This window comes from Heptranchias perlo, chromosome 22, assembly GCF_035084215.1.
Source record: "Heptranchias perlo isolate sHepPer1 chromosome 22, sHepPer1.hap1, whole genome shotgun sequence".
NCBI classification, from domain to species: domain Eukaryota; kingdom Metazoa; phylum Chordata; class Chondrichthyes; order Hexanchiformes; family Hexanchidae; genus Heptranchias; species Heptranchias perlo.
In genome coordinates, this window is record NC_090346.1 from 16,342,462 (window position 1) to 16,368,324 (window position 25,863).

General features: G+C 43.2%; 1 protein-coding gene across 2 annotated transcripts in view; it reads right to left on the bottom strand.

Annotated features, from left to right (window-relative positions):
• ern2 (endoplasmic reticulum to nucleus signaling 2) overlaps positions 1 to 25,844 on the bottom strand; it is a 58,415-nt gene extending 32,571 nt beyond the window's left edge. For both annotated transcript variants that reach the window (XM_068003031.1, XM_068003032.1), the window contains exon 1: positions 25,077 to 25,844. In XM_068003031.1, the coding sequence (XP_067859132.1) occupies positions 25,077 to 25,310 (234 nt within the window). In that variant the 5' untranslated portion in view covers positions 25,311 to 25,844. The remainder of the gene's footprint in view (positions 1 to 25,076) is intronic.
• Positions 25,845 to 25,863: the final 19 nt, after the last annotated feature.

Consider the following 25,863-nt stretch of genomic DNA (forward strand, 5'->3'; position numbering starts at 1 on the left):
CAATCAAAGTGTTCAGACGGAGAGACATTACATACAGGACCACCGAATATACAAACAGCCAGAACAAAAGAGAGAGAGAGAGAGAGAGAGAGAGAGAGAGAGAGAGAGAGAGAGAGAGAGAGAGAGAGAGCGAGCGAGAAAAACATCCGAAAGGAAGAGAAAGAGAGAGAATGACCCGTTGTATTAAAAACAGATAACACTTTTTTTTCGCTGGTGGGGTTACGTGTAGCGTGACATGAACCCAAGATCCCGGTTGAGGCCATCCTCATGGGTGCAGAACTTGGCTATCAATTACGGCTTGACGATTTTGCGTTGTCGTGTGTCTCGAAGGCTGCCTTGGAGAACGCTTACCCGAAGATCGGTGGCTGAATGTCCTTGACTGCTGAAGTGTTCCCCGACTGGGAGGGAACCCTCCTGTCTGGCGATTGTTGCGCGGTGTCCGTTCATCCGTTGTCGCAGTGTCTGCATGGTCTCGCCGATGTACCATGCTCCGGGGCATCCTTTCCTGCAACGTATGAGGTAGACAACGTTGGCCGAGTCACAGGAGTATGAACCATGTACCTGGTGGGTGGTGTCCTCTCGTGTGATGGTGGTATCTGTGTCGATGATCTGGCATGTCTTGCAGAGGTTGCCGTGGCAGGGTTGTGTGGTGTTGTGGACGCTGTTCTCCTGAAAGCTGGGTAATTTGCTGCGAACGATGGTCTGTTTGAGGTTGGGTGGCTGTTTGAAGGCGAGTAGTGGAGGCGTGGGGATGGCCTTAGCGAGGTGTTCGTCGTCATCGATGACATGTTGAAGGCTGTGGAGAACATGGCGTAGTTTCTCCGCTCGGGGAGATTGCAGCATCTTTACTGCCTGAGAGTATCAGTGGAGTTTGTCATATAGACGTAACATGTACTGTACTCAAATATTCACATTTAGTTGTCACTGGCTCCAAGAATTCCCATTTCGTTCAAGCTTTCGATTATTATTGTATAACAGAGCTCCTAAACTTTGAATTTTAAGAATCAAATGCCCCGAAACACACAAGATTGCTAAACGCAGATCAATGTCCAATATCACGCGATAAAGAGCTGCAAGACATAGGTTCCTCTCTACGCCTTCCTGATCTCAGTTGTGCTATCAGGAAAGGCACTGATCCCTGGTCAAGCACATCTTCGCTGGGAGAAAGAAACGGATTAAAAGTTGCCAACCAGCTCAGGTGGCTAAAGAGTACAGTCGGCAAAGGTCAGAGAATAGATCACTTGTCCATCCCCTGGTCTGGAAATGGTGCAATGGTGCACGTAGAAAGAAGGGGACAGTTGTAAAAATATTATTTTAAAAAAGAAAATCAGAAAATCAATATTGATGTGGTAAAACATATGCATCATGCACACACCTTCCCTTATTGCCCCTGACAGATCCAGTCCGGATTAACACACACCTCTGAAGGAGTTAAAGAAATAACACACCCTGTGGTTAAAGGAGTATTTCCTTCTCTACTGATTGTACTCTGCTGATTGGCAAGCGTTGCTGAATTCTTTGTTGTTAGGTCCACAGGCAGTCAGGATTGTCGTGCACTTTGAATTTCTACAGCACTACCTGATTACAATATAGCTTTGTATTTGCCATTCCCACACCCAGTTCAACATGTGAATGCTTTGGTTAAAAAAAAAGAGAAATAATTCTCTAAACGCTGAAACTGCCCATGGGTTGAAAAGAGGGACGAGGCAGTGCTTTGCTGGCCATCACATAGCACCTAGAAGAGGATGGCTGATCCAAGCTGTAGAATCTTGCAGTAATAATAGTACTATTCACATTCAGGTACAAATTGTTTCATATTTTTTTTAAATTGTAATATTTGCTTCTTGTGAAGGGTGCTTACTTATGCTGGGTCATAGTTCTGTGATTGCCAACCACCCTCACGTACTTCGTCAAAGTGACTTTAAATGTAAGCTGAGACAGCAAGTATGGGTAAGCCATTCAACGACGGATTAGCCCCATATTTGCTCTGCAGCACAGTGCGTGGGATCCTCCTGAACCTAAAACCAGGTAAGTGAAGCTCCATTAATTCAAAGATAAATGGCAAAAATTAAAATAGACGGTCTCCATTTTAAATTTATTACTCCAGTGCATCTCAAACTACTCAGAAAACTCTTGAAATGGCTGACTAATGGTAAAGCTGACAAACCAGAGACCACAAACAAATTCCACTGTGGTATACAGAAAAAAAACTGATGATAATGGTCTTGATTAAAAACTGCTATTTTCTGTCTGTTCTGCAACCACACAACTTCCTTATCACTTTCTAATCGATCTGCATGAACTACAATATACTGCTTCTCAAAGTAGAAAGTTACTAACAAAACTGCTGAACTCACCAGAGGATGGATTTCTAGATCCAGTGCATTAAAAAACTAGCATCAGTAATGGTGGCCATGAAACTAACGGATTGTCGTAAAAACCCATCTGGTTCACTAATGTCCTTTAGGAAAGGAAACCTGCCTTCCTTACCCGGTCTGGCCCATATGTGACTCCAGACTCTCAGCAATGTGGTTGATTCTTAATCGCCCTCTGAAATGGCCTAGCAAGCCACTCAGATATAAAATCTCGCTACAAAAAGTCATAATAAGAATAAAACCGGATGGACCACCCAGCATCGGACCACTAGGCACCGGACACGACAAAGGCAAACCAAGCCCAGTCGACCCTGCAAAGTCCTCCTCACTAACATCTGGGGACTTGTGCCAAAATTGGGAGAGCTGTCACACAGACTAGTCAAGCAACTGCCTGACGTAGCCACACTCACAGAATCATACCTTTCAGCCAATGTCCCAGACTCTTCCATCACCATCCCTGGGTATGTCCTGTCCCACCGGCAGGACAAACCGACCAGAGGTGGCTGTACAGTGATATACAGTCAGGAGGGAGTGGCCCTGGGAGTTTCCGGACCCCATGAAATCTCATGGCATCAGGTCAAACATGGGCAAGGAAGCTGATTACCACCCACCGTCCTCCCTCAGCTGATGAATCAATCCTCCTCCATGTTGAGCACCACTTGGAGGAAGCACTGAGGGTAGCAAGGGCACAAAATGTACTCTGGGTGGGGGACTTCAATGTCCATCACCAAGAGTGGCTCAGTAGCACCACGACTGACCGAGCTGGCCGAGTCCTGAAGGACCATAGCTGCCAGACTGGGCCTGCGGCAGGTGGTGAGCGAACCAACACAAGGGAAAAACTTACTTGACCTCGTCCTCACCAATCTACTTGTCGCAGATGCATCTGTCCATGACAGTATTGGTAGGAGTGACCACCGCACAGCCCTCGTGGAGACGAAGTCCCATCTTCGCACTGAAGACACCATCCACCGTGTGGCACTATCACTGTGCTGAATGGGATAAATTCAGAACAGATCTAGCAGCTCAAAACTGGGCATCCATGAGGTGCTGTGAGCCATCAGCAGCAGCAGATTTGTATTCCAGCACAATCTGTAACCTCATGGCCTGGCATATTCCTCACTCTACCATTACCAACAAGCCAGGGGATCAACCCTGGTTCAATGAGGAGTGTGGAAGAGCATACCAGGAGCAGCACCAGGCGTACTTAAAAATGAGGTGCCAACTTGGTGAAGCTGCAACACAGGACTACATGCATGCTAAACAGTGGAAGCAACATGCTTTAGACAGAGCTAAGCGATTCCACAACCAACGGATCAGATCAAAGCTCTGCAGTCCTGAATAGTGGTGGACAGTTAAACAACTAACGGGAGGAGTCGTCTCTGTAAACATCCCCATCCTCAATGATGGCGGAGTCCAGCACGTGAGTGCAAAAGACAAGGCTGAAGCGTTTGCAACCATCTTCAGCCAGAAGTGCCGAGTAGATGATCCATCTCGGCCTCCTCCCAATATCCCCACCATCACAGAAGCCAGTCTTCAGCCAATTCGATTCACTCCATGTGATATCAAGAAACGGCTGAGTGCACTGGATACAACAAAGGCTATGGGCCCAGACAACATCCCGGCTGTAGTGCTGAAGACTTGTGCTCCAGAACTAGCCTCGCCTCTAGCCAAACTGTTCTAGTACAGCTACAACACTGGCATCTACCCAACAATGTGGAAAATTGCCCAGGTATGTCCTATCCACAAAAAGCAGGACAAATCCAATCCGGCCAATTACCGCCCCATCAGTCTACTCTCAATCATCAGCAAAGTGATGGAAGGTGTCGTCGACAGTGCTATCCAGCGGCACTTACTCACCAATAACCTGCTCACCGATGCTCAGTTTGGGTTCCGCCAAGACCACTCAGCTCCAGACCTCATTACAGCATTGGTCCAAACATGGACAAAAGAGCTGAATTCCAGAGGTGAGGTGAGAGTGACTGCCCTTGACATCAAGGCAACATTTGACTGAGTGTGGCACCAAGGAGCCATAGTAAAATTGAAGTCAATGGGAATCAGGGGGAAAACTCTCCAGTGGCTGGAGTCATACTTAGCACAAAGGAAGATGGTAGTGATTGTTGGAGGCCAATCATCTCAGCCCAAGGACATTGCTGCAGGAGTTCCTCAGGATAGTGTCCTCGGCCCAACCATCTTCAGCTGCTTCATTAATGATCTTCCCTCCATCATAAGGTCAGAAATGGGGATGTTTGCTGATGATTGCAGTGTTCAGTTCCATTTGCAACCCCTCAGATAATGAAGCAGTCCGTGCCCGCATGCAGCAAGACCTGGACAACATCCAGGCTTGGGCTCATAAGTGGCAAGTAACATTCGCACCAGACAAGTGCCAGGCAATGACCATCTCCAACAAGAGAGAATCTAACCATCTCCCCTTGACATTCAACGGCATTACCATCGCCATCCTGGGGGTCACCATTGACCAGAAACTTAACTGGACCAGCCACATAAATACTGTGGCTACAAGAGCAGGTCAGAGGCTGGGTATTCTGCGGTGAGTGACTCACCTCCTGACTCCCCAAAGCCTTTCCTCCATCTACAAGGCACAAGTCAGGAGTGTGATGGAATACGCTCCACTTGCCTGGATGAGTGCAGCTCCAACAACACTCAAGAAGCTCAACACCATCCAGGACAAAGCAGCTTGCTTGATTGGCACCCCAGTGGCTGCAGTGTGTACCATCCACAGGATACACTGCAGAAACTCGCCAAGGCTTCTTCGACAGTACCTCCCAAATCCACGACCTCTACCACCTAGAAGGACAAGGGCAGCAGGCACACGGGAACAACAACACCTGCACATTCCCCTCCAAGTCACACACCATCCCGACTTGGAAATATATTGCCGTTCCTTCATCGTCGCTGGGTCAAAATCCTGGAACTCCCTACGTAACAGCACTGTGGGAGAACCTTCACCACATGGACTGCAGCGGTTCAAGAAGGTGGCTCATCACCACCTTCTCAAGGGCAATTAGGGATGGGCAATAAATGCTGGCCTTGCCAGCGACGCCCACATCCCATGAACGAATAAAAAAAAAACACAGAAAAGGTATGTCCAGTTATAGGAGTTTGTCTCAACTCATATAATTCAGCCTATTATAGTTATTGATATTAACAAAGCTTAAAATAATATTTTTTTTCTTTTTCTCACCACTTCTCTACCCCAGAGGACTGTGGATGCTCAGTCGTTGAGTATATTCAAGACTGAGATCGATAGATTTTTGGACACTAAGGGAATCAAGGGGTAGGGGGAGAGGGTGGGAAAGTGGAGTTGAGGTGGAAGATCAGCCACGATCTTACTGAATAGCGAAGCAGGCTCCAGGAGCCGTATGGCCTACTCCTGCTCCTATTTCTTCTGTTCTGCTCCTCTCTCTTTTCCTGAAACCCATTGACTCTTTGCAGTTCTATGGCACCCTCTGGTACTTTGTGCAAGTAGCCAGTGTTCATGAGTAAGCCTTGGTGGTAAGTATCGGCAAGATATTCAACAGAAGGGGAATAGTGCCACAGCCAAGCACAATCCTGTTCTCATCTAACATCTGCACAAATGCACTGTGTCAGGGTTTGAAATTCCAACAAGCAAAATAAGGATATTGGTCTTGTCCTGCAGGAAGTACAGTACCTCCCGTGGAGATTGAGTTCGCACAAGGATACACAGGGAGGTTCTGCTGGTCCCTGCAGAAGTTGAACAAAGTGCTGATTTAACAGTTACTATTCTATCACCTACCATCTGGACACTGGTGTGGCAATAAGATTTATGACACACCACCTGTGTGGTTATTTATTTAAATGTCTACACATCCAAAGTACTGCGCAGAATTGCAGGGCAATTTCCATTAATTACAAACTTGTGCAACTTGATCTTTTCAAACTCGAGTGCAAGGGAGCAGTCACAGCATCAGTTAGCCACAGGTACCTGGTGCATGGAACAACAGGTACAAAGTTCCAACACTCAGCATATACTGCAGCTCCTGGTCTCAGTGTAGTATTCACTGGTGTTTCCAACTGCTGTAAGGTGATCCAGTTTCACACCCACAACTGCTTTTTTATGTGAATAAAAATTGCCACTGTTAGCAAGAATCTATTGGTGCCCCCTTTCAGCATCTCTTTAGCACAACTGCAAACTACTAATACAGTACCAGCCTGTTTGTTCCAGTCTGTTGAGGACAATAGCCCTGTTTATCCACTGCCGTTCCAGATGCAATCAGATGTCACACAATGAAATACTTCTCTAATGGAAAACTGCACTAATTATTGCTAAAAACATTACATATAACAGACCACATTACATATAAAAAATTATTAAAAGAAAAGTAGCTGAAACAATAGCTATTGGACTGTCAGAATTTAAATCTCTTTCTCAGCTACTAATATGCATTTGAATTTTTTTTTGGGGGGGCGGGGGGAAAGAGGGGTTACACGTGGATTCGAAACCACGATTCCTCATCTGGCAAACTCCCCGATCTGCTATGGAAGAGGTGCTGAATGGAGGCCAGATACTTCTTGAAGGAAAGCTGAGAGAGAGCAGAGCATGCCGGCTACTATCACGAGCCTCCTAACAGCCAGTATGTAAACTATTAACAGTGACTAAGGAGCTGGCCCTCTGATGATGAGGACAACAGCAACTTGCATGTATATAGTGCCTTTAATGTAGAAAATGTCCCAAAGCGCTTTAAGCAGATAAGAACCCAAGGTACTTTACAAAAAGAGGGAGGGAAAGAAAAAAAATAGGTAAAAGGAATAAAGGAGCAGACATTGAGCCATGGTGCGAGGGTTAGGAATGGAGAGAAAGTTTGATTGAATAGATGGGTTTTGAGAAGGCTTTTAAAGGTGAAGAGGGAAGTGGAAGTGGAGAAAAGGAGTGGTTTAGGCAGAGAGTAGGGCCATGGCAACTGAAGATTCTCCTATTTTGGTCAAAAGAAGGACTGAGGCTTTCTGGGGGGGGGGGGGGGGTGGTAAGGCTGGAAGAGCTTGCAAAGATAGGGTGGAATGAGGCCATGGAAGAATCTGAAATTGAGGACAAGGATCTTAAATTTGGATGCCTATAAGTTCGTTGCGCAGTGCCTGTTTTTCAGGTGCTAACAGGCCTACTAAACCCCCAATATGGCGGGCAGGAACACGCACACGTTTCCGTCCAGAAGTGCGCCACCCACCATATTGGTGAAGGAAAAAAACTGGTGTCCAGGGCCCACTCCTGAAACAGGAGTTAGTCCCTTTGCATATGCAAATGTTTAATCTTTCCTAATAACCCTCCGACATTAAGGATCAGCCTTGTGGCCCTCCTCTGCACTGCTTTCCTGGGCTTGGATATTTCTCTTGTGCCTTGGTGACCAGAACTAAATGCAGTACCCAAGGTGCAGCCTGATCAGAACATCATACAGCTTCAACAATCGTAAGTGTGAACTCACATTCCTTGGCAAGCTTCTCAACCGCACCTCCTTAAAATAAATGGAATAATTGTCCCACTAAGTATAATGCCAGAACAGGACACTGTGAGCACATTAGAAACAAGAGGTAATAGGATCTATTAATCAACTCTCAGCTCTCTATTCACATATAATCCCTATAATCAGATAGTTTCTCCTTAAAAAAATTAATTTACGTTTAGAATGTAATTAAAACAGGAAGTCCTTTAAATGCAAATTTAGAATGAGATTTTCTAATCACAGTTTGTTGTGGTACTCTTAATGCAAACTCTCAAACTGCCCACAAATCAGTCAATAACCATAGAAGTTTATTGCACAGAAGGAAGCCATTCGGCCCATCTTATCTGTGCCAGCTCTTTGCTAAAGCAACCCAAAATGAATTCCACTTTCCCACTGTCTCCCTCCAGCCCTGTATCCTCATTTTCTTCAAATAATTATCCAATTTTCCCTTAAAAATTGCATAAAGTAATAAGAAGGAATTCCTTACCAGGACTGAACTTACTACAACTTAACACTAAATATTAACCAGGAAGTAATGCAATGTGCACCTGAACCAAAGGCCCATTCAGCTCGTGTTCAGTTTGCTTAAAGCTATACGAAGCCCACAGTGCCTGTTTACTTACTGACTGAATTGTGGGTGCATGTGTGACAGATGGAGAGTTTTGGATTAAGAGTACTACACAAAACTGTGAGTAGAAAATCTCAGATACTAAATTTAGATTTAGAGGACTTCCTGTTCTAGCTATATTCTAAGCTGAAATGTATATTTTCTTGTAAAACATCAACCCATTTGTACTTGAATTAGTGGAATTAGATATGTATTTGGCATCCAGGTGAGACAAGAAAGGAGACATTTTTTGTCCTAAATAGTAAATAGACGATAAAAATGTCAAGCATGAATTACCTTAAGCAATTGGGGCCCATACTGTCTAATATTTAACCAAAAGTATATTAAGATAGGGTTTTTTTTATTTGTTCATGGGATGTGGGCGTCGCTGGCGAGGCTGGCATTTATTGCCCATCCCTAATTGCTCTTGAGACGGTGGTGGTGAGCCGCCTTCTTGAACCACTGCAGTCCGTGTGGTGAAGGTTCTCCCACAGTGCTGTTAGGAAGGGAGTTCCAGGATTTTGACCCAGCAACGATGAAGGAACGGCGATATATTTTCAAGTCAGGATGGTGTGTGACTTGGAGGGGAACGTGCAGGTGGTGTTGTTCCCATGTACCTGCTGCTCTTGTCCTTCTAGGTGGTAGAGGTCGCGGGTTTGGGAGGTGCTGTCGAAGAAGCCTTGGCGAGTTGCTGCAGTGCATCCTGTGGATGGTACACACTGCAGCCACAGTGCGCCGGTGGTGAAGGGAGTGAATGTTTAGGGTGGTGGATGGGGTGCCAATCAAGCGGGCTACTTTATCTTGGATGGTGTCGAGCTTCTTGAGTGTTGTTGGAGCTGCACTCATCCAAGCAAGTGGAGAGTATTCCATCACACTCCTGACTTGTGCCTTGTAGATGGGGGAAAGGCTTTGGGGAGTCAGGAGGTGAGTCACTCGCCGCATAATACCCAGCCTCTGACCTGCTCTCGTAGCCACAGTATTTATATGGCTGGTCCAGTTAAGTTTCTGGTCAATGGTGACCCCCAGGATGTTGATGAAGGGGGATTCAGCGATGGTAATGCCGTTGAATGTCAAGGGGAGGTGGTTAGACTCTCTCTTGTTGGAGATGGTCATTGCCTGGCGAATGTTACTTGCCACTTATGAGCCCATTCCATTCTCATGCATCTTCTCACAGCTGGAAGTTAAGAACTTAAGAAAGCTCAGAGCAAGAAAAGGCCATTCAGTCCATCAATCCCATTCCATCCAGAATCCATGTCGGAACATTAGGAACAGGAGTCGGCCATTCATCCCCTCGAGCCCACTCCGCCATTCAATTAGATCATGGCTGATCCGTACCGCAACTCCATTTACCCGCCTTTGCTCCATATCCCTCAATACTCTTGCGCAACAATAATCTATCGATTTCAGCCTTGAAAGCTCCAATTGACCCAACATTCACAGTTTTTTTGAGGGAGAGTTCCAGGTTTCTACTACCTTTTGCATGAAAAAGTGTTTCCTGATTTCGCTCCTGAATGACCTAACTCTAATTTTAAGATTATGTCCCCTTGTTATTGATTTGCCCACCACGGGAAATATAGTGATGCCTTATGCATCACGATATAAACATGTAATCTCATGGGAGAGATGAAAAACCAGATAGATACACAGGCCAATCAGGTAAAATAAATCTAGAAAATTCCTCTCCGATCCCTTTAGGCAACCAAATTGACCCTGACTTCTATTACAGGGTACCTACCTCTTGTATGAACCTTGTTGACTAGCATTAACAAGCTAAAACAATTCATTAAAACTTACTTCTGTAATCAACTGGGTAATACAGAAGTTGGAATGTTGACATACACTTCTGGAACCCAAGTTTGAACCCTCACTCCAGCAGCTGTGAGGGTTCTAAGTTAACAGTTTGAGAGAGTCTCCACCAAGTTCCTAATGGGAGCGAGTTCACAGTACATAACACATCATTAATTGGCCATTTCACTCGAAAGTACAATTATGTTTAAATGGAAATGTCATGTTTGTGCAGCAGGTGACACTTTATCTGAGATTGACTTTCTTGTTAAGGTAGAGTATAAGAAGCTTTATTCTGCCCTTTTTCCTATGTTTGACATAGGAATGTTTGATGCCATTAAAGAATGCAAAAATAGCAGGGATATGCTCAATTCTCCAGCATCAAAAACTTCACTGTCCATAATTTAATTGTCCGTTGCCATATTTCTCTTTAGACAGCTAACGAGTTTACCAACAAAACTAACCACCTCTAATCTAATAAATCTTCAGCCTATGTACAGGCATGGCCAGCTTCTGCTGGTATAAGACGTGCTGATTTCCCTATCATAACCGTAAGATGATAAAATGTGTCAGGAGCAAAATGCTTTCCAGAGCTCAGCTTGTGAACTTCTAAACTGCCATGTTAATGTGTGGATTTCCAAAAATTAGTGACTTCTTTCCAAACCTAACCCTGCCTACAGTTCACACTGAGCGACGCAAACCAGGATGCTTTTGTCATTAACCTATTTTATGAATTTATTATAACTTTGCACTGGGGCTGAGGCCTCTGTCACACCACCTTTGTCAACATAGCCATCCTGGTACTGGATTTAAAAGAACACCAATGACTCAACAAAAAAATGAAACAATGCATTCCAGCTCTGTGGAGATATGACCTCTCCACCACATGGCTCAGACACTCATTTTTACAAAACTCTTGGGGTAAAGCACATTTTCAATTGATTTTCTCTTTTTCAGAAAGAAAATAGAAAAGGAGACAACCCAACCCCAATAACAGGCAACTCAGAACATATACTCACTCTCTGTGTCATGATGCAGAAGTATAGTATCAGCTGCATAGTCTCTGCGCATCAGCTCCTTATCCAGTTACAATACTTGCCTACGATTCACTGTGCAAATGGGCACACACCTACTAACTGTTCTACGGTATAATTTAAATACAAGTCTCTCTATAAATTTTAGACAATGGGAATACGTCATATCTTGTGAACTTCCCCTGTCCATTATGGGAGGTACTGTAGGAGTCTCAGACCTAGTGATCTGAAACAAACATCAAACAATTTGATAAACACCTGAATTAGGTACATTTCTATAGTCTGTTTATAATATTTAGGATTGTGAGATTATATTCAGATGAATGCACTCCCCTTAAGATAAACATCTTAGTATTTGCTTGCCTTACATTTTAAAAATGCTGATCAGCAGTAGCCTAGTGATACTTTCTATAGAGTTCAGTGATTTCAGGAATGGGGATGCTGCCCAGAACCCCTTTTCTTTAGTGCAGAACTTCACCACATCAATGAAAGGGGAAATTCAACTCCAGTGTCTACATGCAAGTTACCTTTGGATGCTAAATTTTAAAGCATAAAACAAAGGACCAAGGGAAGACTGTGGCACACAGCAAGGACAGAGAATGTAACTGTGAGCGTGAATCTCCGTTCCTGACATTAGGATTATATAGCAATTATTATGAACACTCTGGAACCTGTTACGTCCTTCTGTACTGTTAAGGAATGGGGTGGGGGGGGGGGGGGCGAGGTAAAAGAATTAGGCTAATTAGCATTAGGCTGCCATTTTAACCTTTAAAGCCCTGCACAAATTTAGTTCATTGTGCAGCTCAAGGCTATGGTCATCAATTCCATAATTTGAAATAGAATATACAGCTGGTCATTTTATAACAGATTGATTCATTATAAAATGTGACCTACAGCACTTCTTGGTAATGTGCTTTCAGTCTCTCGCACTTGTGGTAAAATGTAAGGTCAAACTGAACAAAGATTAAAATTACATTTTCAGTAGAACATCAGCAACTTCCTAGTTAATAAATACAATTCTTTTAGTGCTGCTTTTATCACTACAACAATATTATCCTCCTTAAGAACAGGATCTGCACTGTACCACACCCACACCTGGCTCAATGACAAAAAACATTAGTCAGGTAACATTTCAGAGCAGATGTAAATGAAGGCTTGAGGTCATGGGAACCTTCATTTTAAACTTAGTTCCTTCCTATTTTTAACAGAAGAATATCATTAATCGTCCGAGAATGGAGTCCTATGATGCAGAATTGTACACATTCACTTCTGCCAGTTGTGTGGACCCGACGTACATTTAACTGGACCCCAGAAGCCTCGAGGAATAATGCGAAAGAACTCATTTGAGCTTTAAATATTAGCACTTTCAGATACCAATATAAGGAAACTATTCCCTAATGAAAGTGATTATCCCCTATTTTCTTTAGCGAGTGAAAGAACACAAAGGCCAAGTAGCTGCCAAGACAGATCGAGAGGATGTGGGATCTATAAACCCAGCCTGAAACAGGTGATCAACAGTAACAAACCTGCCAGGATAAGAGAAATATAGAGAGATTCCGGAGGATGCTGAACATGTGTGATGACAGATCTAGCAGGACACTGGGCATGTATACAAAGAGGTCCAGCAGGATACAAAGCATGTATATTCAGAAACCCAGTGGAATGTAGGGCATATATGAAAGGCCCTGCAGGATGTACAAGGCATGAATACTGAGACCCCACAAGATCCAGGCAATATATACTAAGAGACCTATTAGGGTACAGGGCATACATATTTGTTAACGGGGTGCCTAGCAGGATATCCAGTTCAATCCACAAACGAAGATCATATCCACAAGCAACAGTACATACTGACATCGACTCCTGCTGGTGTACAGTTCAATGGGTGCTGGTACCCTCCAGTACTTTGCCCAAGTTACCATCCTTCGTGTTTGAGCCTTGACAGTGGGTGTTGGCAGGCCATCTGACCATGGAGGCACTACAGCAAAACCACCTAACATCCACACAGAGACATCACTGCATAGCAGTCAGGAGCAGGTACCCTGGCTGATTTATTTCTCCCCCTAGTCCAGAGTGCTGAAGCACTTTTCTGAGATTGATAAAAGAAAATACCAACTATATAAATTTATTTTCCAGTAAATGCATCAACACCAACTTGCATTTATACAGCACCTTTAGTGTAATAAAAAATCCCAAGGTGCTTCACGGGGCGTTATCAGACAAAAGGAGATATTAGGACAGGTGACCGAAACATTGGTCAAAGAGATAGGTTTTAAGCAGCATCTTAATTGAGAGAGGTAGAGAGGCAGAGGGGTTTAGGGAGGGAATTGCAAAGCTTAGCGCCTAGGCAGCTGAATGCATCCTCGCGTTCAACAGTACTGAAGAAGCAGAATCAATTAATTTACAAGTCTGAGGGTTAGGGACATATAAAATGTGTTTGAATGATAAAGTGCACATTTTCAAAGGCCTTCTGCATTTTCATTAGTGTCACTAAAGATATTTGACAGTGGCAGATTCTTAGTAGGTATGAACTAGAATTTATGGGGAGGGAAAAGATGGTGTACAGGATAGAATTCAACACAAGCTGGGGGCAGGAGTCTAATAAGAGTAGAATAGGTGTTTTTTCCATTTCTGTGAGAGTCAGTGATTACTTAAATCTTATATTTTGTTTCACATTTTACTGTCAAAAGCACATGGTGTAACCTGAGGCAATTGTAAAGTTTCACATGAGACCCTGGTGGTTCTGGGATTAGACAGACCTGGAAAAATTGTGAATTCAGAGATTTCCCACACTCTAAAGCAAGTTCCAACAAACATGCATCACGAAGAGTTCCAGGGCTGTCTATGTTTCAGACCAATGTGGTGTGGCTTGCTTTGCTGCTGCTATTGTGTGCAGACATATTGGATTAATACAAAGGACAGGAAAAGGCCAACTGGCCTAAAATGTATTACTTCTATGTTAAACTGAATCTACCCATACTGCTAGCCTATCCATGTCCTCCTGCAATCTTTCACAACCCCCTTCACAATTGGCCAAACACTTCAATTTGTCATCAGCAAATTTCAATACTGTTTTTTTGCAATTCCTAGGTAAGGATCACTTATGTATAGGGTTAATAAGAGTGCAGTGGATCCCGCACAGACATCTGTGGAACACTAATCGCTACATCGTTCTAGTTTGAGACACTTCCGTTCCACCCTATTTTTTGCCTTCTAACCATCTCTCTATTCGTTCCCCTTAATTCCATATACATCCATCATTAGACTAGGGCTGTGTGCTGATGCTAATGCATACCTGCACGGAGGTAGAACTTTGAAAACTAGTTAAGATCTGCTTGGTCTGAGCCCAGACAAATTCTGGATCTTTTAATTGGTAGATGGGTGCCAGCCCATCATTCCAATTACCCCAGCCATACAGCCGTACCTTGCATATGCTATTCCTTCCAAGGCTGTTTCGATACAGATCAAGTGGTGATAGTATAGTCAATTAGTGTTTTATTAAATGGCTGCAGGCAATTACAGCGAGAGGACTCTTATAGCCATTGTGTGGTCTTTATGCTTTCTTGCCAATAGAAGTCACTGACCATGAGTGCACCCAGGGGCTGGTTATTTTGATTTTTTGCCCTCATCAGCCAATGGTGAATGGTAAACAGCTGTCAAAAAGAACTGCCTCTCTTGGAATACTTCATCTAAAGATCTCTAAAAGGTATTTTATTTCCACTCTTATCTAAGTTAAGTTTCCAAGTGGCAGCTTATGCCTGGAATGCTGTGCAACTCTGCCATTCCCTGTAATAAAAACAGAAAATATTGGAAATATACATCAAGCCCATTAGCATCTGAAAGGAGAAAAGATAGTTGATGTTTCAGATGGAGACATAGGGGACAGAATGTCTACTTCAACAGCTCCTCCCATTCTCACTCTGACCTTTCTGTCTTTGGTCTCCAAAACTGTTCTAACCAAACATTTATTCCACCAACTGTAGACTTTACCCATCTTTCATTTTCTTGCCAATTTTTCCCATTTATATCCCACTTTTCTACAACTATCACCATTCTACAACTGTTCCGCTCACCTTATTTAATTCTTGTGTCTTTGCACGGCTTGACTGATACGACCTTTGTACATCATCCAGCACTGTCAACTCTTCCCAGTTTTTTAAAAAATCCATTCCTACACTATTAACTCATTATTGTATTAGTATTTAGCGTATTTGATAGATGTTGTTCTCCCCGCCATCTTTCATTTGGTCGGTGCAAAGGTGCTTATCTACCTACTCTTTCCTTTCTCAATGAAGGGCTTATGTCTCAAACATTAACCTGTCTTTTCCCTTTTCAGATGCTTGCAGACCTGTTGTGTATTTCCAGCATTTTCTACTTTTGTTTCAGATTTTCAACATTTCCAACTCTTTTCTTCTTATCGCTGCCACCATCTCAGTCACGTTCTTGCCGAAACAGATCGTAACTAGGGAAGCTGACAGCCTTGTTCATTACCTGCTCCATTAAGAACAACTTGCATTTATAAAGCACCTTTCATGACCTCAGGACCGCCCAAAGTATTTTACAGCCAATAAAGTACTTTTGAAGCGTAGTCGCTGTTGTAATGTAAGAAATGTGGCAGCCAATTTGCAAGCTCCCACAAACAGTAATGTGATAATGACCAGATAATCTGTTTTTAGTGATGTTGGTTGAGGGATAAATATTGGCCAGGACACCAGGGAGAACTCCCTTGCTCTTCTTCAAAATAGTGCCATGGGATCTTTTACGTCCACCTGAAAGGGCAAAAAGGGCCTTGGTTTAATGTCTCATCTAAAAGATGGCACCTCTGATGGTGCATCATACATAATAAGATCATAAGACCATAAGAGATAGGAGCAGTAGGCCATTCGGTCCCTCGAGCCATTTAATGAAATAGTGGTTGATCTGATTTTTACCTCAACTCCACTTTCCCACCCTTTCCCCATATCCTTCGACTCACTTGCTGATCAAAAATTTGTCTAACTCAGCCTTGAATGCATTCAATGACTCAGCCTCCACAGCTTTTGGGGGTAAAGAATTCCAAAGATTCACCACCGTCTGGGAGAAGACATTCCTCCTCATTTCTGTCTTAAATGGGCGACCCCTTATTCTGAGATTATGCCCCCTAGTTTTAGATTCCCCCATGAGGGGTAACATCCTCTCAGCATCTACCCTATCGAGTCCCCTCAGAATCTTGTATGTTTCAATAAGATCTCCTCTCATTCTTCTAAACTCCATTGAGTATAGACCCAACCTGTTCAATCTTTCCTCATAAGACAACCCTTCATTACCGGAATCAACCTAGTGAACCTTCTCTGAACTGCCTCCAATGCAAGTATGACCTTCCTTAAATAAGGGCACCAGAACTGTACGCAGTACTCCTGGTGTGGTCTCATTAGCACCCTGTACAGTTGTAGCATGACATCCCTGCTTTTATACTCCATCCCCCTAGAAATAAAGGCCAATATTCCATTTGCCTTCCGGATTAACTGCTGCGCCTGTATGTTGACTTTTTGTGTTTCATGTACGAGGACACCCAGATCCCTCTGTACCGCAGCATTTTGTAGAATTTCTCCATTCAAATAATATTTTGCTTTTTTATTTTTCCTCCCAAAGTGGATGACTTCACATTTTCCCACATTATATTCCATCTGCTAAATTTTTGCCCATTCACTTAACCTGTCAATATCCCTTTGCAGACACTGTGTCCTCATCACAACTTGCTTTTCCACCTATCTTTGTATCATCAGCAAATTTGGCCACAAGACACACTGTTCCTTCATCCAAGTCATTGATATATATTGTAAATAGTTAAGGCCCCAGCACTGATACCTGCGACACCCCACTAGTTACAGATTGCCATTTTGAAAATGACCCTTTTATCCCGACTCTGTTTTCTGTTAGTTAACCAATCCTCTATTCATGCCAGTATATTACTCCAAACACCATGAGCTCGTATCTTGTGCAGTAATCTTTTATGTGGCACCTTATCGAATGCCTTTTGGAAATCCAAATATGTTCCCCTTTATCCACCCTGCCTGTTACCTCCTCAAAGAACTCTAATAAATTTGTCAGACGCTATTTCCCCTTCATAAAACCATGTTGACTCTCTTTGATTGTATTATGAGTCTCCAAATGTCCTGCTACTACTTCCTTAATAATGGATTCTAGCATTTTCCCAATGTCAGATGTTAGGCTAACTGGTCTATAGTTGCCTGCTTTCTGTCTCACTCCCTTCTTGAATAGGGGTGTTACATTTGCGGTTTTCCAATCCGTTGGGACCTTTCCAGAATCTAATGAATTCTGGAAGATTACAACCAATGCATCCACTATCTCTGTAGCCACTTCCTTTAAGACCCTCCGATGCAAGCCATCAGGTCCAGGGGACTTGTCAGCCTTTAGACCCATTAGTTTACCTAGTACTTTTTCTCTAGTGATCGTGATTGTTTTTAGTTCCTCCCTCCCCTTTGCCCCTTGATTTTCTACTATTATTGGTATGTTATTAGTGTCTTCTACAAAATATCTGTTCAATTCCTCTGTCATTTCCTTGTTTTCCATTATTATTTCCCCAGTCTCATCCTCCAAAGGACCAATGTTTACTTTAGCTACCCTCTTCCTTTTTATATACTTGTAGAAGCTTTTACTATCAGTTTTTATATTTCTTGCTAGTTTACTCAATTTATTTTCTCCCTCTTTATTATTCTTTTAGTCATCCTTTGCTGGTTTTTAAAATTTTCCCAATCTTCGGGCTTACCAGTAATCTTTGCCACGTTGTTTGCTTTTTCTTTTAACCTGATACCATCCTTTACTTCCTTCATTAGCCATGGTTGGTTCACCCTTTTTGTGGAGTCTTTCCTCCTCACAGGGATATATTTTATTGCAAGTCCTAAAATATCTTTTTAAATGTTTGCCACTGCTTATCCACCATCATACCATCTAATCTGTTTACCCAGTCCACTTTAGCCAATTCCATCCTCATTCCTTTAAAATTGCCCTTATTTAAGTTTAATAAAGTAGTTTCAGACCCAAGGTCCTCGCTCTCAAACTGGATGTGAAATTCTATCATGTTATGATCACTGCTTCCCAAGGGATCCTTTACTTTGAGATCATTAATTAATCCTGTTTCGTTACCCATTACCAGATCCAAAATGGCCTGTTCCCTGGTTGGTTCCCCGACGTATTGGTCTAAGAAACAATCCCTAATACACTCAATGAACTCCTGCTCAGAGCTATTTTTGCCAATTTGATGTGTCCAATCTATGTGAAAGTTAAAATCGCCCATGATTATTGCATTACCTTTTTTTTTTAACAAGCCCCCCATATTTCCTGATTTATATTTTGCCCTACAGTGTAGCTACAGTTAGGGGGCCTATATACTACTACTACTACCAGTGATTTCTTTCCCTTGCTATTTCTTACCTCCACCCAAATTGATTCGACATCTTGATCTTCTGAGCCAAGATCATTTCTCACTATTATACCAAGTTCATCCTTTATTAACAGAGCTATCCCACCACCTTTACCTTTTTTCCTATCCTTCCGAAGTGTTAAATAACCCTGAATATTTAGCTCCCAACCTAGGTCACCTTGCAACCATGTCTCTGTAATGGCCAGAGATCATACCCATTTGTTTTTATTTGTGCCGTCAATTCATCTATCTTATTACAAATGCTGCGCGCATTCAGATAAAGAACCTTTAATTTTGTCTTTTTACCATTCTTTCCTACACCGGCCCCATTTGCAAGTGCACTCTTATGTTTGTACCCTCTGTCCCTTCCTGACACACTCTGTTTATCATTACCCCCGGTAATACTCAGTTAGTGCACCAGTACTGTCAGAAGCTGTAGCATCATTGATAAGACGACAGGCTGGACTGAATCTCATGCCGTTTATGTAACATCATGCCATTTTATTATCCGTATATGCTGCGAGACTCAACCTCCGATCTATGAGTTGAGATCAGACAGCACGGAGGGTTTACGATTCTAGACTCCACTGTAAAGAGAAGAGAGTTCAAAGAGTATGCTTAAGTTCTTTGCTCTGCGTCCTACAACTCCTGAAAAAGTGTTATTAGCTCACCGGGTGAGGAGGCTTGGGATTACCTGGTTTGATATTACCTGATGAGACGAAATGAGTGGACGATAGATGCTTTGATGAAGTTCCTGTTAGCCACATATTATACCCGCTGTCAGCCCATGAATCTGGTATTCACTGTATCCTTCTGCCAATCAATCCACCAACAAATGAATACAGTTCTAGGATTATCTACTGTAAGGGACCATTTTAAATGCAAGTCACATGGCTACCCATTATGTGTGACAATAGTCTCTAAATACATTTGTGCAATAGCATACATCACCAACAATGAATAATGGGTACTGTCATGTAATACTTATGGTACTGGACTAGCAACCCAGAGGTTGAGAGTTCAAACCCCATCATGGCAAATTGTGAAACTGAATTCAATAAATCTGGTACTTTAATTATTTTTCCTGATCCGAGCCCATAAAGTTCCAGACTATCATAAAAACTTTACTGGTTCATTAATGTCCTTCAGGGAAGGGAACCTGCCACCTCTACCTGGTCTGGCCTACACTTGACTCCAGTCCCTCAATATCTGGTTCCCTCTTACTGCCCTCTGTATAAAACAAATCACTACACATCACAAGGACTGAAATAGTTCAAGGAGAAGGCTCACCACCTTTTCAGGGCAACTAAGGATTGGCAATAAATGTGGCCTAGCCAATGTTACCCAAACCCCAAGATCAAATAAAATTAAACTTATTCTAGACTGCTGCATTCATTAACTTGATTATTCACACTTATGCCTTATTATATAGTGAACTAAATTTGACTAAAGGACTGAACAAAAAAAATCTCATTTGTTCTTGTAAATTAAATGTAAAAGTATTCTACTTAATATGATTGACTTACTGGAATTTTTTAAAATGTATAATCAGATCATAAAATGACAAAGTGATCACACAATCACTGGATTGTTCAAGCTCTCTAATGATTTTCCCTAAATGAGCCCAAACTATCTTTCTACTTAACCAGTTTTCTCTCTGCAAGTGTAGTTAAACCCACAAGTCCTCAGTTGTGAAGGTTGGTCAGTCCACTTCACATAAACTTCCTCAGATGCCATCAATGTCACTCCACAGCTGAGTGACCAGAGACCGACCAACTACAATCCAACCTCACTGAGGCTGGCAAACTAACTTCTAGGACGTCCAAGTCTGCGAAGGTAGTGATTTGACCTCGGGTCTAAGTGAGAGCTCAATAATCCCGTATTATAAAGTCTCCCCTTCCCTTCTTGTGAGGATGATTTGTAAAAGATTAAAATCTATAAAAGAAAATCTCATCATATGCTTGTATTTACTTCACTTAACCCCTCACTCAAATAAAAAACTGTGCCTTATCTGTGCCTTGTAATATTCTACCCAGTCATCTGGTTGATAAGTTGTACAACACTCACAAACAATCTGTCTCATTTCCAGCCTATTCTTCACAACATACAGGATCTGGTATATTTAAACAAATTACGAGTTCAGATTCTGCTTGTGTTTTTTTAAAAAGCAGGATATTGCACCAGAGTGGCAGGGTGCTGGTTGATGCCAGCAATTTCTTACACAGGAAATTTAAAATCCTAACCATGCCATCAGGGAAGGCAAAATGTGGAGACTCTGCTCAATCAGTACTTCCTGTACCAAGCTCGTACTAAATTACAAAATGATGGACTGCTTCTGATCAGCAGCCACCAATAAAAAGAATGCAGACCTTGTTAAGTTAACGACACTAGTTGAGAAGCTCGCCAACAGCTGTCTAACCTGAAATTCTAGATTATGTGTCGGAATTGAGAAACAATTTAAATGTTTTTTTCCTACCATAGAGACGACTTTCATGAGACACCGGTGGTGGGGGGGGGGGCGGGGAAAAGAGAAGGCAATGAAGGCACTCTGCCCAGCATCAATATTCCACTGTATTTTGATATTATATGAACTAACCATCTTTACACTTTTATACTTCACAGCATTTTACTAAACAATATATTGTATTAATGGGGCTGAATTACCTAGATCTTCTGATAAGGAATTTATTTATACATAAATACATGCAGTCTCCGACTCAAACTCATTCTTCTGCAGGACCTCAAAACTGTGGAATTTTTACTTCACTCACTTTCCCCTTCCTTCTATAATCCGCGGGCTTTTAAACCCAAACTTGGCATCACCTGATCACTGCTGATTTATCTTATATTCTCCCCTATCTTTTGCAACGTTGGTGGCTTCCTGCACTATGGGCCTTCATCCTTGACTTTGATTTAATAATAAAAAACACATGATGAGGTCACCTCTGATTTCTTCATGCTTTCTGGAGGTTACATCAGATAGCAATGAGAGAAAACCCAGCTCTCAGTAATGTGGTAAAGATCCAAAAAAGGGGAAAGGAAGAAAAATATCCTAAAAAAAAAAGGGGTCGTCCCTTCAGCAAAAATAAATAAAACCATATCTGACTCTAGCTCAGAGACAAAGCCAAAACAGTCTGATTTTGCTGTTCAGAAACTAAACTTATTCAATGTAATTACAAAGACTCTTATACTCAATCCAAAGCTGTTATTATGAAGGACAATTGACCATAGACTTTACTATTACGTGAATGTTTATCTACGTTGCACTTTTACTATTTCCCAGTTAAGTAGGTTTTGCCTGTAAACTTCTAGGTTGTGTGACTATAACTGCCACCTACAGGAGAGTTCATCATAATTCGATGCTCGAGTCAAACGCAGTAAGCAGGTTACTGCAAGTGGGACAACTGTTAGTCCCTCAAATATCCACATCTTTGAAAATGTACAGCATCCGGATAGTAAAGGGCCAAGGCTGCTTACAGGAACTACTATTGGGATATAGAGAGAAGATGGTTTTAAAAAGAACCCAAGATAAAACAATAGTACACTCCTTGGTAAAACCATGTGGTGTTGCAGACATTCAGGTTACACACCATTATTACTGTTATTTATATATATATATATATATATATATATATATATATATATACTCACAATTTTTAAACTTTAGGCAGAGGTCAAAATAATTAAAATCACTCTGCATTGAGGGGAAATAAGTTACATAACGATATCCCCAGAATCAGCTCACAGTCTGCACAATAATGCAACTCTCAATTAATGGTAGGATGTTTGCCCGATTCTTAGAATTATTTTGCTAATGCATAGTATAAAGTGTATCCCACAACACTGTCAGATATCCTCCCCTATTATGGTATTCACTTGTGCAATGTAGTCTCTACCACACCTGATAGTTAATGGTAAAAAAAAACTAAAGGTTTTTCAGTATTGTGAAACAAACATTAAACCACATAACATGAAGTACCAATGTCCACTAGTGAGTTTAAGGCAATAATTCAATCTTTTGGTTCCTTTGACTCTCTGGTTTATGGCATTATCAGAAACGGTTTAATTACTGTAAAACTCTTGAATGTTGCTATAAAAATAACTGTGAATGGGAGCTGTACATTTGTGGATTTAAAACTGCAGATCAATCACTGCTTTCACCACCTTAGTCAGATATCTGTACAGTATTATTTTTGCAGGCTTGATATGTTCATGGAAATAAAAAATAAAAACAGGAAAAATAACCAGTTGTACAATACCGGCTTCCCATTACCAGCTAGTATCCCACATGCATAATAAAAACAGAAAATGCTGAAAATTCACAAGTCGGTATCTGTAAAGGCAAAAAAAAAGATAGCTAACTGTTTTCATTTCAGATTTCCAATGTCTCTTTTTAATCCTACATGCATATCCTACTGCAGGCCTGTGACAATAAAGCTCATTTACATTATATCTGGATGGTCAGTCTAGTGTGTGGATGATGTGCTTTCATTCAAAGTTCTCTCCCCAAGACCAGTCATTATACTCAACAGATTATAAAAACAAGAATTGACTATCGAGATTCAGATAGTAACAAAATCCCTGCAATCAGAGGAGGCTGAAATCCACAGGATCATCTGTACACCAAATCTGTAACATACATTTGTAACCATCCACATGGGGTAGTTAGAATCAGACACATACTCTTCCAGCATTTGCCTTTTAATATCAGCTATTTTTAGGAACAGACAGCCCACTGTTGCTTATGTTTTCAATAATGCGGTACATCTTTACAAACAGTGCCAAAACCTTGAATGCATTTAAGGACAAATATCAATTGTTTTTGTAACCTCCAATTATAGATGAGAAGAGTCTTTATCAGTCAGGTCACATTAACGTAAAACACTGCTATTTTTTCCAATAAGCTGAGGAGTAGTTGTGATGGGTTAATGTGCTGCACCATCTACTTGCAGTATCAAGTCTGTGCCCATGATTCTGTACACTGTGATGTTAACTGAACTGCCAGGATTTCCCACAGATGGAGAAGGACAAATAAAATGTTAATCTCCTACTTACTGCTCAGGAACAGGTAACCTGCTCCTCCCACCTACACAATCCCCTACCGACAGGTAACCTGCTCCTCCCTCCTACACAATCCCCTACCGACAGGTGCTCCTCCCTCCTACACAATCCCCTACCGACAGGTAACCTGCTCCTCCCTCCTACACAATCCCCTACAGACAGGTAACCTGCTCCTCCCTCCTACACAATCCCCTACCGAAGGTAACCTGCTCCTCCCTCCTACACAATCCCCTACAGACAGGTGCTCCTCCCTCCGACACAATCCCCTCCCGACAGGTAACCTGCTCCTCCCTCCTACACAATCCCCTACAGACAGGTAACCTGCTCCTCCCTCCTACACAATCCCCTACCGACAGGTGCTCCTCCCTCCGACACAATCCCCTACCGACAGGTAACCTGCTCCTCCCTCCTACACAATCCCCTACAGACAGGTGCTCCTCCCTCCGACACAATCCCCTCCCGACAGGTAACCTGCTCCTCCCTCCTACACAATCCCCTACAGACAGGTAACCTGCTCCTCCCTCCTACACAATCCCCTACCGACAGGTAACCTGCTCCTCCCTCCTACACAATCCCCTACAGACAGGTGCTCCTCCCTCCTACACAATCCCCTACAGACAGGTGCTCCTCCCTCCTACACAATCCCCTACCGAAGGTAACCTGCTCCTCCCTCCTACACAATCCCCTACAGACAGGTGCTCCTCCCTCCGACACAATCCCCTCCCGACAGGTAACCTGCTCCTCCCTCCTACACAATCCCCTACAGACAGGTAACCTGCTCCTCCCTCCTACACAATCCCCTACCGACAGGTGCTCCTCCCTCCTACACAATCCCCTACCGACAGGTGCTCTTCCCTCCTACACAATCCCCTACAGACAGGTGCTCCTCCCTCCTACACAATCCCCTACCGACAGGTGCTCTTCCCTCCTAGACAATCCCCTACAGACAGGCGATCCCCACCTACACAATCCCCTACCGACAGGTGATCCTCCCTCCTACACAATCCCCTACCGACAGGTGATCCTCCCTCCTACACAATCCCCTACCGACAGGTGCTCTTCCCTCCTAGACAATCCCCTACAGACAGGCGATCCCCTCCTACACAATCCCCTACCGACAGGCGATCCCCACCTACACAATCCCCTACCGACAGGTGATCCTCCCTCCTACACAATCCCCTACAGACAGGCGATCCCCCTCCTACACAATCCCCTACAGACAGGTGATCCCTTGGCCCAAGCCCCAGGTGTGGGCTATGATTCAGGCCATTATTCCCAAATGATAAGGGAAGCGCTTCCGGCCCCGGACTCGCTCACCTGTCCTACTTCCAGCAACAGTACAGCCAACAGGAGGGCGGCGCCAGCCATGGCCTTGCGATCCCGGTTAGTGGAGAGGTTGGGTGTGAGGGGAAGCCCCCAGCTCGCGGCCCCGGTCCATGGCTCCCGCCTCAGCCGCGAGTGGACAACCCGCAGCGCGCGCCCCCACACTTCCGGCCCGGGGCTCACTGATTGGCTGGGTAACCCGGCGCTGATTGGATAGAATGGCCACATGACGTTCAGTGAGTGACATCAAAACCCACCAATCGAAACAAAAGGAGGTGTGGGAGGAAATGATTGGTTAGTGGAGGGGGTTTTCGAGCTTCAGCAAATCAGAGGCAGTTGCGCCATGGGGGCGGGGCTTCTGCCTGGGGGCGGGGCTCAGTTGGGGCGGAGCCAGCTAAGCGAAAGTGAGAGTTCGGTGACACGTGGAGCGGTTTTGTTTGTAAATGTTGGTGGGACAAGGCTCTGTGACTTCCTGTTCCGGGAGCATGTTGGGTGGGCAAAGGAAGACGCTTTAGCTCAAGCACGATTCACATTAGATAAAAAAGAATCCAATAAAAACAGAAAATATCAACACTGATCTAATTAATATAGGAACAGGAGGAGGCCATTCAGCCCCTCGGGCCTGTGCCATTCAATCAGAGCACAGGACTGATCTGGACCTCAACGCCTTTGTTCCACAGGCTGAATGGCCGACTCCTGTTCCCATGTTCCAATCCAGTTCAATCAAGTCAGGCAGTAGTGAGGGAAAGGACAAGCCCAGCGGTCCTCAATAGTGTTTGGA